The 13,410-nt window shown below is 41.9% G+C and overlaps 1 protein-coding gene across 3 annotated transcripts in view; it reads left to right on the forward strand.

The window, feature by feature from the left end:
• The first annotated feature begins 437 nt into the window (after positions 1-437).
• ABCC8 (ATP binding cassette subfamily C member 8) overlaps positions 438-13,410 on the forward strand; it is a 77,912-nt gene continuing 64,939 nt past the window's right edge. For 2 of the 3 annotated variants that reach the window (XM_086472272.1, XM_086472273.1), the window contains exons 1-5: positions 438-633; positions 2,010-2,151; positions 4,823-4,944; positions 10,511-10,677; positions 12,935-13,177. In XM_086472272.1, the coding sequence (XP_086328398.1) occupies positions 438-633; positions 2,010-2,151; positions 4,823-4,944; positions 10,511-10,677; positions 12,935-13,177 (870 nt within the window). The remainder of the gene's footprint in view (positions 634-2,009; positions 2,152-4,822; positions 4,945-10,510; positions 10,678-12,934; positions 13,178-13,410) is intronic. The other variant, XM_086472274.1, reaches the window with a different exon arrangement.

Consider the following 13,410-nt stretch of genomic DNA (forward strand, 5'->3'; position numbering starts at 1 on the left):
TGCCCTCACTAATTTAGTGTTTGGATTTTTTTTTTTTTTATGTTCTGTCTTATTAATGATGCATAAAATGCTCAATTACGGAGACCCGAGAAACGTGGAACAGTTTTGCATTCCTCTCGGGCATCGGCGGGCTGTCACGGTGCTCTCCCGTCGCTCCGAGTCCTGCCCGCGAAGGGACACGTCTTCCCGCAGTCCCGGGCCCGTCGCTGCCGGCCGCTCCCGGAGCCCCCCCCGGGGCCGCGCCAGGCCCCCCCGAGGCTAACGCGGCGCAGCGGGCGGCGCGGGTCTCCCCGGGGCGGGGCGGGCCGTGAGGGCGGGGCGGGCCGCGGGCGCGGGGCGGGGCGGGGCGGGCCGCGGCGGAGCCGGTCGGCGGCCGCCGTCGCTCGGCGGCAGGTGCGGGCAGAGCGGCCGCCGCGCACCCGCCCGGCCCCGCCTGGATGTGCGCGGAGGCGGAGGCGGCGCCCGGCTGCGCGCAGGGTCCCGCCATGGCCCTGGCGTTCTGCGGCGACGAGGGCAACTCCACCGCCTACAACGTGGATCACGGCGTGCTCAACAACGGCTGCTTCGTGGACGCGCTCAACGTGGTGCCGCACGTCTTCCTGCTCTTCATCACCTTCCCCATCCTCTTCATCGGTGAGTGCCTGCGGGGCGCCCTGCGCCTATGCCCTGCCTTCTGCCCCGCTTTTCTTCTGCGCTCGCCCCCGCGCCTTGCCTTGTCGTGCCGCCCCCCGCCCCCGGCTTTGTCTTGCCGTGGGTCTCCCTCCCCGCGTTGCCGTGTCTTGTCGTGCTTCCCCCCGCTTGCCTGGCCTCGCCTTGCCCTGTGTCCCCGGCCTCGCCCCCGGGCCGTGCGGCGGCAGCGCGGGGGGCCGCGAAGGGCGGCAGGACGCGGGGCGAGCTGCGGGGTGCTCCGGCGACCGCCTCTTGCGGGGCTGCCCGGGCGCCGCTCCGCTCCTGGCGGCGGTGCCCCGTGTCCCGCTGCCGGGGGCTTTCCGAAGCGGGGCGGCATGGGGGGGCTCCCTGCGGGTGAACCCCCTTGCGCGGGGGAGGGAGGGAGGGATGGAGGGATGGATAGATGCCGGAGGAGACTGCAGGGTTCGCCCTCAGGTTTTGACTCGCAGCGCGGGAAGCAGAAATAAGTGTGCTGTTAAACACCGGGAAACCTGGCAAGTCGGTCTTGCATTATCAAATAATGCTCCCTGCAATTACTGAAGAGTTACGGCAGCCGGGCGGCCCTCGTCGTTACTGGTAAGGACTGGGAGGGCCGCCCGGCTGCCGTAACTCTTGCCGTAGCTGCAGCGCCTGTCGTTTGCCATCATGAAGCTGGGGTTACCAGTAGGTGGCCCGCTGGTTTAATGCATGCGGCTGGCGGCGCTGGGAGTGCCGTTCTCAGCCTGGTCTGGCCTCTAGATAGCCATGGCACGAGCTGCGTGGTGTGACACTCGCTTCTCTTGATCATAAAAGATCCGGTGCTGAACTAACAGCATGCCTGGTAAAACGGGGTCAGCTGAAGAAATGTTTAGGGTAATCTGTGTTTATCTGCCTTCTCTCAGTATTGCTAATTTTTATCTAGATCCAGAGAATGAGTTACTTAAAAAAAAAAAAAAAAAAAGTAAGATAAGGTGTACATTCTTTAATTAAACATCCTGAAGAAAAAAAATAGGGTATGTATTACAGTGTTTGCGAATATTTGTCAAAATGTTCATTTGTTGTTCATTTAAACTGTTAATATATTTGAAAAATGTTTAATGCATATAATTACTTGATAGGAAGTTGCTAAAAGTATAGGAATTTAGGGCTGTGTCCTGTCTGCATCATTGATTTTATTCCATATGAAGTGAAGCAATGAGAAGGTAGTTCTGAAAATACTCAAATACATGCATGTTTAACAACAGAGTTGTGTCAACTTTAGTACACTAGCTTGCTATGTATATGCTTTTTTTGTATGTAGGAGCTTTGTATGTCACTCCTGTTGTTAAGAAAGCACTTTATAATTTTCTTTTCCTGTTCAGGATGGGGAAGTCAGAGTTCCAAAGTACATATACATCACAGCACATGGCTTCATTTTCCTGGCCACAATTTACGCTGGATACTGACTTTTATCCTCTTGTTTGTGCTGGTCTGTGAAATTGCAGAGGGCATAGTGTCTGATGGGTAAGTGCATGTCTACCTTCTCCTGGTAGCACTGAGCATTTTGAAGATTGCAGGGTAGGTATTTTCTCCCTGTCTAAATTCTCATCTAGACCATATTCCTTGTGGTTATAAACACGTAATCTGTATTCTTGGTGATTAACCTCATATCAGAAATTCCACAGACCTTGCCAAGTTACGTACACATGCACAACTGACCCTAATCATTTTTAGTTCAGCTTAATGACACTATCTTTCCAAAGAGTAATCAGAGATAAATCCTAACAATTCAAGCAGATGGTGGCATTTTTGTGGTATGTTTTATGTCCAAGGACCCAGTCCCACAGTCCTTACTTGGGCAGAACTCCCATGTGCACAGTAGGTCGTACCGTTTCCCTGCAAACTGAGTTCTGCTCATTTTAATAAAAGGAGTGGATCTTCTGAGCCTTATCTCACACCTCACAGAGTTTCTTCTGATGTTTGTGCAGTACCTCTGATTTGTTACCTTGAGCAGAGCAGCTCAGGTTATATGAGCATGATCCATCGTCTGTTATTCAGCTTCGGATGTCTTCAAACAGTAATCTGTGGGGAAAAAATATTCCAGATGAAACAGGAGAGTGATTTATTATGAAAAAAGCTGATGTTGTATAATAATGACTATAATCATCTTCCTCTAAAAAAAGGTCTGCTTTTCATAACTATTATGAATATGCAACCCAAGGATTATAAAGTTGAAGCTCCTCATTAGATAGAACAAAACCTCTCTGATTAGCCATCTATGTAACAACTATCCACCAACAAGTGTGAAAGGCACTGCAGTATTCTGCTGTAGAAGCTGATATCATCATTATTATTATAACTTCTCTTAAATGTATATAAATAGGATGTTTCTCAGTGCCAGTTTTTTTAAAAAGGATTTTTTTCTCATGCTTATTCAGAGTTATCAGAGTGTGGGATGCTCAGAGCAAAATATCCTGCTTTGAGTTTTCTGTTTTATTTTGCTTTTTAGCAATCCCTCTCATTATGTTTATTTGCTATTTAATTTGACTCAGAATGCCTCTGTTAAGTAATAAGTGTCACCTGATGAGAATCAAAGCTCCTAGCTATGCTGGGGGAGTGCCAACCCACAGTTGTGCCTCCCGAGCACTCAGCAGCCTAGTGAGTGCTCCAATGAATAAAAGCAGATTTTGAGACTCATCAGCTTTCTAAGACCAAAATGGATCATGTTGGTAAGTCCTTTTGACAGCAACTGGGTGCCAAAGCCTTTGGTACCTCAGCAATAGATGCAGCCTATTGGAGATATGGTTATATAGGGGAATTCCAGCAATTTCTCTGTGTGAAATAAATAAATTTAAAAAACCCTCCCACTCCTGCAGTGTTATCTACTGAAGCTTAGGCTGTCTGAAGAAATCTGTTCCTGTTGCTTGTTTTTCCTTGCTGAGAATTCAACCCTGATGTACAAAACCCCTGTCATTACTAGGAATTCAGAGGCTGGAGAATCTTTTCTCATTTTGCTGTACACACGTACAACTCATTGTCAACAGAGGAGTTAAGTGTTTATGACACGGGTTGTCAGCATGGCTCCAGCCAGCTCTGCAGAGTTCACCGTGTCCGTGTGAGGGAGGGCTTTCCTTTCCTAGTACAGATGCAGGAAGTGGTCCTCCTGAGCTCCTATGGCTCTGCTAGACTTTTGGGAAGTTCTGCTCTCAGACATGTGATGTCCTGTGATGATCTCCAGCTCCCTGATGGCACAGCCCCTTTTGTCCCTCCAAACTACACAAAGGTAGCTTTTGCTGCAGCAAGAACAAATCCAGAGATTCTAATTTATTTTCCATGAGGTTCAGAGGACAAGGTGTGAATTTCCTTGAGTATTTGTGTCCTGAAGAGTTCCTCTTGGTGCCCCTTCTCTTGGAGTTGGTTGGGAGACAGAGGAAATTGTACCTCCTGGCAGCACAGGACATCCATTTCTTTTGTGAAAGAAAGAAAAGGGGAGGAGGAGAAGATGGCAAGAAGGAGGAAAGGGGGTGGAAAACATGATTATACCCATTTCTGCACGAACGAACAACATTGCCCGACAGTTCCCGTATTCCCAAAGGGCTGCAGTTGGCAGGACCCCCTCTGCTGCTCCCTGAAGCAAAGTGCCAGGACAGTTTTGCTTTGTAGGATGAGAGGGTGTTATGATTCTGTTGTAGGTTTTGTTTGTTGGCTTGCAGTTGCTGAAAACAGAACTCACTGTAAATAGTTCCCATGCTGTGGTGCAGTTCCTTCTCCCAAACTGGAAAAAGGAAATGAAACATTTCCACAAAATGTTTCTGTAGAAAATCTTAAACTGTGCTGTCAGTTGGTCTTATCTGCATATTTTGATGGACAGCTCCCAAACTAGTTTAGCTTAAATTAACTTTTCTTATTTTGGAGCTGAGCTGCTTATCCTAATTTAAACAATGTTCCAATTTATTTCAGTAGGAAATAGGAAAACATGTGTTTTGTTTTCATTACAGGAGAGGAATCTGAAATCTGACTATGTGATTTAGGAGCATAAATCCAATGGAAAATCAGAGAGCTTTACATCCATAACTCATTCTAGAAAATTCTGCAACAGGGCTGGGTAGAGGACACAATTAATAAATTGACAGGGAAACATTTAAATAGCTCAGAGGGTTTGACTTTAACAGATGTTAACTTTTTTCTTTTTAAGGGTTTCAGAATCGCGCCATTTACACCTGTACATGCCAGCTGGGATGGCATTCTTGGCAGCCATCACATCGGTTGTCTATTACCATAATATCGAAACGTCCAATTTCCCAAAGCTGTTAATCGGTATGTCTCACAACTTGTAAGACTTGGAAGTGTGACTGTGGTGCTGTGTGCCTGTTTATTCTGTGACAGGTCGTTGCAGTCTCAGTGCTAGCTTCTATGGATAAAGCTACACCTATATTCTGGTCTGCTGGTTGCCTTTTTTACTGAAACAGCTCATTGTTTTCAATGCTTTTAACTTTTAATAGTATTCTCTATGCTGTTCTTGGGGATCCAGTGGGCCAAAGGCTTCTCTAGGAAAAATGGTATTTGTGGGAAAAGTAGCACATTGAATTCTTAACTCTAAAAGCTATCCAAATCCCCCTGCTTGTCAGCATGTTGCATTTAAGCATGATATAAGATTGAAGCCATCTTCACATGTGTGGGCTGTTGAAATATTCAGGGAGTCAAGGGAAATGAATGACATCGCTGGCTTTCAGTATGACCCTCTAAAGGTCCCTTTGTAAACTTCTTTTAAATGGAAAATGCTATGTATAAGAACTACGTAGTATACTATATATTTTCTGTGCTATTGTAAGTAAACTGTAACTAGCTGTAGAAAATCCGTTACTGCTGACAGTCGTGCAGTTGGTGACATGTTCCTCCACTGTTTAAGTAGATTGCAGACTGTGGATGTCTAGTTATTCAGTCGTCCTGTTAGCTGTTATTTCTTTGGTGGTCCTGGCTCATCAAATTTTGTTTGAGCTGGTTGTCATGGACCCTGCTAAGGTTTGTCTTGTGTCATTGTAGCTCTGTGTATCAAAGTTCAGTTCTACTTTTTGTCAGGTGGTAAAAGTCAGTAACAACTGGATTTGAGAAAGCTTTAAATTTGGAGATGATTTTGAACTACATGTTGTGATAAGTGAGCATCCTCTTCTGTGGAAAGAGCCTTTAACTCCTGTAAAAAAAAAAAAAAAAAAAAAAAAAAAAAAAAGTAGTCATTCCTCTTCAAAAATGTCAGATTTTTTTCTAGACAGCCTTGGAAACCTTGATGTCTTTTCTATTGGGACTGCTTTTCTTCCTGTGCCCTTCTTTTAGGTGGAAGCTTTTTTGGTCTTTATAACCAGATGGGATCATTTAGTTACTTTTTTAATAAGTTAACATAGTCTATTTAATGCCTTCTCACAGGACTAGATGTTATGTTTTGGGAAAACGTTGCTGGCTTGTTACAATCACCTGTGGAAAGCAAGCAGTGATTTTCTTGGTGGTTTGGGTTGTTGGTTTTTTTTATGTTATTTCAGATGTATAATGCAGTGTTTAATAATTTAATGTTGCTACCAGGTTCCTGCTGTTAAGTCGTTGAGAAGGGTAGCACAAATTTACAGCTGGTAGTTGATTACCCATTTTTGCATAATCAATTCTCTGTAGAGATTTCTCTTTTATGATAATTTTGTTCAGTATTTAGAGCACTCATGCTGGATAAGCTCTGGACAATACTTGAATAGTAAACAGTTATACCAATGAATACCAACACTTCAGTAAGTGTCATTGATAGGAAAGTTAATTATGAATTTTCATTTTGCAAGAATAGCCAAGGAATAGAGTCCTTGAGCAAATCTAATCTTGATAGCTAACTCTTCGGCAAAAAAGAAAATCAGACTACCACAGTCTTTCCCACTTAGTTGGTCTGATTTGAATTTTAATCCAAAGTCTTCACAAGCTGATGGTCTTTGATTTTTATTTTATTTTTGGCTTTATTTTTCTTTTCCTTGTCCTGCATTTGTGAGAGAACCTAAGACAGACATTTCTGGAAGTATCCATCCTTTGTTCTTGACTGTACAAATTTATTGTTCTCTAACTGTGAGGATCGTCATCATTTCTATGTTAATTGCAAGTACTCTGTACTGACATCTGGGACTAGCTGATGATAACTCTATGCAAATTAGCCCAGGATGAGATAGTTACATTATACCTATACTCAGCCATCAACCCACTAGAGTGCAGCGTGGCCATGAAGCAGCTTTCTTTTAGAGCGTGATACAAATGAGGTAAATGGGAACTATGAGGAACAGCTTAAGTTGGTGGTAAACTTTTTGCCAACTGTATGAGAAAGGAACCCAAAGAGGTTTCTTAATAAAATGTTGTAGAGGAGATCTAGTATCGTGCACACACAGAGAGTAAAGTAAATGACCTGGTGTGGCATCTTCTGCTGCTTCTGAGCGTCAGTGAAGTTCCACCTAACTGCAGGGCGTCATCTACCTCAGCTGCAGGATCAGTGCCTGCACTTGTAAAGAGTTGATAGCTGCATAAAGCAAAGGTTAACAGAGCCTTATCCAAAATTTACTAAATCCACCGGGGAAACTCTCATTGATGCAGTGCCGAAGACCATTAAAGGTCTTTCATTAATTCTCAACAGGGTAAAATTTTCCAATCCTGTGAAACTTTGAGATGTTTCCTTTTTAAAAAATCTTTTTCACTCTGTACCTTAAAGAAACCAAGTCCATTTGTAGCTCTTCATAAACAAGCGAGAGGCAGATACCATAACAGACCTGGGGATTAGCACATTCCCTTGGGGTAGGCAAGACAAGGACACAAAGTTCCTCTACTGGTCCTGCCTTTCAGCTTTATGCCCAGGCTGTTGGCTCTTTTGAAGCAGTCATTCTTGTTATCTCTTATCAAAAATCATTGACAAGGTTTGGAATATTTATTCTCTGAAGCTAATGATTGAGTGTCCAAATTATTGGAACACTTTTAATTCCTCCGGTTCTGTTTTTCTCTGTATAGTTTTGGCCTGTAATTATATTTCAGCAAACATAGCTGTTCCAGTGTAGCACTGTTTACCAAGGGACTCGTAATAATGTGCATTTTGGTGCTTTTGCACAGTGTTGCAGAATGGTTGTACAGTTTAGCAGGACACATTTTAGATGTGGTATTTTAGCAGATTTTGGAAAAATCTGCTAGCTTTCTCGACATTCAAAATACAGATTTGAATGGTAGCATCTGATTGCACTATTTTTGAAGTTTATTTGGTTTATAGATAAATCTCAGAAAATAAACAGTGGGAGAAAATTGCGAAATAACAATAGAACTTTGATTTTTTTGATTTGAAAGAGATGGTAGTATGGGAATACATTTTTTTTTTAATTTAAGAAAATTGTCTTTTTTTTTAACCAATCGTAATTATAAGACTGCCTTACCATTCTTGACAATAATCTAGTTTTCTAATCTAAATTTCTTGTAGCTTGACATTGTCCTTAATTCTCTTGGAATTAGTTTATTGTTTAAAATGGAACTTCCTGTTATCATATAACAATAATGCTTATTGCTTAGCACACAAAATCTGTCTTCAAACAGACACAGGTTAGTTAACAAATCCCATCCAGTTAAATGCGTGATTTTTCAAATCTTGGTCTTAATCCAATAGAGGTGTAGAACAGTTTGAGTTCCATGTCACTTAAGTTCCAACGGTCCTGCATCAGGCGAGAATCTGCACCCTGGTGCTGTAGTAGCTTATGCAGCCCAAGAAAAAAGAGGCCATTCAGGCTGTGAGCATCTAGAATAGATCCAAAGCAATCAAGTAAATGAAAGCATGCCTCTATGGTCTGATCACTAGGCATTTCAGGCCAGTGGAAGTTCTTGGTGATAATTTCTAGAAACTCTCAGCCAATATGCACTCACCAGCCAGATGATAAAATCACAGCTTAAAAGAAAGAGCTGTGACTATATTTTCCAAGGAGCCTTATCTTGAGGGGCCTGTGAACATACACCGGATTGGATTATATACACTTTAATTCAAAAGCGGGAAGCTAAATTAGTTCAAATGCTTCTAGGAGGTATGACGGTGGGAGGTCAGCTATCACCTGAGAATATTGCGTTTGGCACTTTTTGGGACTCCTTAAATAAAACATAAATTAATATCCCGATAAAGTAATAATGATTTTAAAAGGTCATATAAGACCCTTACTTAAATCCTAAATAGGAGAGTGGCTCTGCTAGTTCTTACTGCTAATTCCAAGAGCTCTACATAGATATCAGTTGGGTTGGTTGGGTTTTTTAGGTGTCCTCTGCTGGCACAGATTTTTCAGTGTGCAGTGTCTGTATAAGTTCTCTTTACTCTGAGAAGGATTTGTTCTCAGCCTGCTGTTAAGAAGAATGATACAAAACACAAGGATTAACAGATAAAGATGGTTAGGAGTAGAACCATTCTTGGATGGAGTGAGATTTTAGTCAGACATATCGCAAATAGGAAGGAATAGCGCCCTAAAGGTAGGAAACAGTCTGAAGCAGGATGAGGAGATTAGGTTTGATGTGGTGTAAATTGGGAAGATGGTAGGAAGCCTTACATAATGCAGCTGTAGTTTTATAAGGGGGATTCTGTAAGTATGTCTCTTACATCCTCTCTGCAACTGCATCAGCCACTAAAACACAGTGCTGAAATACCTGACCTCTTAATGCTTTCTTCTTACAGACTGGCCTATTAATTTTAGAGGAAGATAGACTCTCTTGGCGAATGTCCTAATGCCCAGTGCTCCTGTACTGTTCCGTTTACTGTCCAGTTAAATGAGCGTTCTGAAATTTATTTCTGTGGAGGCAGGATTGGCAGCCCCAAATCCCATACGGACTCTCCATATTGAATTTAGTTTTGCTGGGAAAGGGTAGCACCCACAGTACATCCTCACAGGGCTTTCTAGGGTGCCTCAGGGTGGCTGAAGCACCACAAAGTCTTTGAAATTTGTGCAAGTTCCTGATGATTATCCATATTTGTAAGTTAGACTTACAGTTGCTCACTTCTTGGTTGAAGACTTCCTCTGGTGTTGCAGCGAGACGCTGAGAAAGCATATCCACGTTTTCCTTGGCAATTAGAGCACATTCCAGCCGTTGCACCGTGGCAGATACAGCAGCAGTGAAAGATTACTGTAAAAGAACATAACCCTACAAGGTATTCCCTTAAGAATGGGGAACAGGAGCTGGCTTATGGTGTGGTGAATGACATGGAGTGTTTCCAAGTCACCGAAGCTTGCTGCAGGGATTACTTATCTGTAACTGACAGTAGCATGGGCACTTTCAGACAAGAAGTTCAGCAGAACCTAAAAGTTGTATTCTGTGAATACCAGAACATCCTTCCTTGATGTGCCTGTGTATCTTCATTATGAATTACATATATGGAATTCGCATTGAACAATAGAGCAGCTGCAGCTTGGAGAAAATATTTTAGTATCTGTTCCTGCATACATCCCAGAGATCTGCAGGGGGAATGAGATCAATTTGCCTTCAACCCAAATTCATAGCAGTCTTGTAGTATTAACTGAGTTTGAAGAGCATCATTCACAGCCACCTTCATTTGTGAGACAACTCCTGCTCTTGAACAACTCATATGAATGGATATTTATAACAGATGGAAATTTCCTTCAGCAGATTTCCCTTTGTGAAACTTTCAAAATATCACTAAATCTTATAGGAAAGGAATTTGGAACTAACATGGTGTTAATATTTTAGTGTTTGTGGAATTGAATTAGGCTTCTGTTTTGACATGAGAAGGGCCACTCTCTGGTTTTATATATGCTTGTTGTATTCTTTCTGAATGTTTAGTACTGCTACTGTATGCTTTTGCAACTGTGGAATTGATTAACTTTTTTTCCCCCCCCTACAGCATTGTTGTTCTACTGGACTTTAGCTTTCATAACTAAAACCATCAAATTTGTGAAGTTCTGTGATAATGGGGTTGGATTTTCTCAGCTTCGATTTTGCCTCACAGGACTCCTGGTTGTTCTATATGGAATGCTACTAGCTGTAGAAATAAACGTCATCAGGGTGAGGGTAAGTTCGCATCATAAAAACCTCCTTCTGTGTTTTTTGTAGTTTTGTTTGGTTTTATTTTATTCCCCTTTCCTGAGTACTTAGTGTGAAATGCATTTCTAAAGGAGAGAGAAAAATCCCGTTAGAAGTAGAAATATATTTGAGAATCAAAGGTTAATCCAATTTTATTATGCCAGATGACTCCATAATTTCAAAAAACTGCCAGACACCATTGTAGTTAAATTAAGATTAATTTCATCTGTTCAAGTTTATTTCAAAAATGTCTATTATGATTCACAGTTTCAGTCATCAGAAACAAGTATTTCTGATTCAAGGAAAGACTGGGTGAAAGGAATTGTCTGCTCTGTCAGAGAATATCTTAAGACACACAAATAACATCTCTCATTTTCCAGGAGGCAATTACAATAAGTGATTTACTGGGGCAACTGGAGTTGCTGTCTAGCCTCACAGCTGTATATATGTATATACACACACATATATGCTTCCTCTGTGGTGTCTGCATTCATAATACAAACTGAGAGATGGCTTTGGAGACTGCTGAATAGATAAATGCCAAATTTCTTCCTTTCACCTGTCCCTCACTTAACTGTGTGCACAAGTTAAACTTAGTCTCAGGAGGGAAAGAAACTTTTCTCTGTAAATTTTCTTGCTGCTTCCCTCACATTAGTGTGTGAACTCTTTCCAGTAACACATTCAGTGATGCAAGTTGTGTCTATCACGTATTTGTTCTTTTGTGGTTTTCTTGGGGGATTTTGTATGTCTGTATGTTTATTTGATAATTTAGGACAAAAATAGGTCTAAAAGCAGCCTTTTCAGTAACATTTTTCAAAGAAAGAGGGATAAAAACTTCAATGCTGGACATTCAGTATTTATACCTAAATTCAAAACAGTGGGATGGCTTGTGGTAAAAGTGAAATTCAAATGTGACACCAGAGAGACTTGCTCATAAACCTCCTTATAATAGAACTGCATAATTAAACGAGATTTAATCACTATGGAATTATGTGTCACAGAGAGGAATAAAAAATGATCACTGCCTATTGTCATCTTTTTTATGTTGTATTTGTTTGATTTTAATTATTAAAGAATGTGATTGATGCATAGAGTGAACTAGCCAACAGCATGGATTCTTTTACTGCCTGTTGTGTCTATGACAGAGTTTGGAGAGCCAGGGTTTTGCTGCAGCTGCTGAAAGAAGGAATCGGGAAGCATGGAGAGCTGGCCACTGCTGAGGGGAAAGAGGAGTGGGGTGAGGGGAGAAAAAGAAAATAAAAATAAGGGGTGAGGCCTCTATACTAGCAGAAACAGCAGACATTGGCCTCACCTTTTTTTCTCCTGCCTTCTTCCATCTTCTTCCAGAAGACAGAAGACTGACTTGTTTGACTTTCAATCCCAACTGTGCCTTCTGCCTTCCTTCTGCTGTTCCCATGGTTACTCTAGATGGCCTTTCCCAACCCTATCAACCATTTTTTTCTAGGGTCTGTGAATTATTTCTGCGACTGTGGTTGGAGAAAAGATAGAAGTGAAGCCTATCCACAAATCTTACTAAGATTAATAGGATTTAGGTACAGTCATGAGATTGAATGAAATACGTGATTGAATACTTTTCAGAAAGGAAATGTGTGTTTTTAAGAGGCTTGGCTTTGCATTCCCAAAAATGAGTGATGTCTGACAAAGTTTTATCTTGACAAAAGGAAATCATCAGCAGTCTGCCCTCGCTCTTTCGGCATTTATGCTGAAAGCAGTTATTAGTACCATATGCACTCTCTAGTTCAGTGGTTCCCCAGACCTGTTCAGGACAGCCCAGGTAGCTCTGTGTTCTGAGCCAACTAAATGTGAGGCAGTGTGGTGTGGAAGATAACCACTGTGATAGCCTCAGGGCTGTGCCTGAGCTAGTGTGTCCCCTCTTGTGCTGTCTGGAACTCATAGCGAGAGGCTGGGACTGTACTGTTTGAAGTGGAAGGTGAGTGGTTTTATTTCTACAAGTATGCAAATTTGTACCCCATAAACAAAGTAACAGGAAATGTTTAGGATGATTTATTTCTAGATTGGATGCCTCTGGTTTTCCTCAGTACCTGAGGAAAATGGATTGCTGTATTGGTTGAATTTGAATGCCCTTGAGTACTTTCGAGGAACCGAGACCAATTCATTAATTATCTACAATGTCCTTTATCTCTTACCTATTTGTTGTGGACTTTGATTTTGAATGTCTTTAGTGTGATTTATTCTGAAGAAAGTGTATTTTTCTGAATTTCAGAGGTATGTTTTCTTCAAAACTCCTAAAGAAGTTAAACCACCTGAGGATCTCCAGGACCTTGGCGTTCGATTCTTACAGCCGTTTGTGAATCTGTTATCCAAAGGAACATACTGGTGGATGAACACGTTCATCAAGACCGCCCATAAAAAGCCAATAGACTTAAAAACCATAGGCAAGCTTCCCATTGCTATGAGAGCTCTGACCAATTACATTCGCCTTAATGAGGCCTTTGAAGCGCAGAAGGTGTGCGAAGCGTGGAATTACGTCTGTCTGCTTACTCAGTGCTTGCGTTTTTTGTTACTTTTTATGATATAAAATTATATAAACATGATGCAAATGAAGTATCCATTAGCATAGCTTTCCATATGCAAAGAGATCACATACTCAATTGTAACTCGTACAAATAATGAAATTTCTCTACCTAAACATGCATGTCAAACACATTACTGGTTGAATGTGTGTAAAATCCATATGGC

The sequence above is a fragment of the Leptosomus discolor genome, chromosome 12 (genome assembly GCF_034619465.1).
Source record: "Leptosomus discolor isolate bLepDis1 chromosome 12, bLepDis1.hap2, whole genome shotgun sequence".
NCBI classification, from domain to species: domain Eukaryota; kingdom Metazoa; phylum Chordata; class Aves; order Leptosomiformes; family Leptosomidae; genus Leptosomus; species Leptosomus discolor.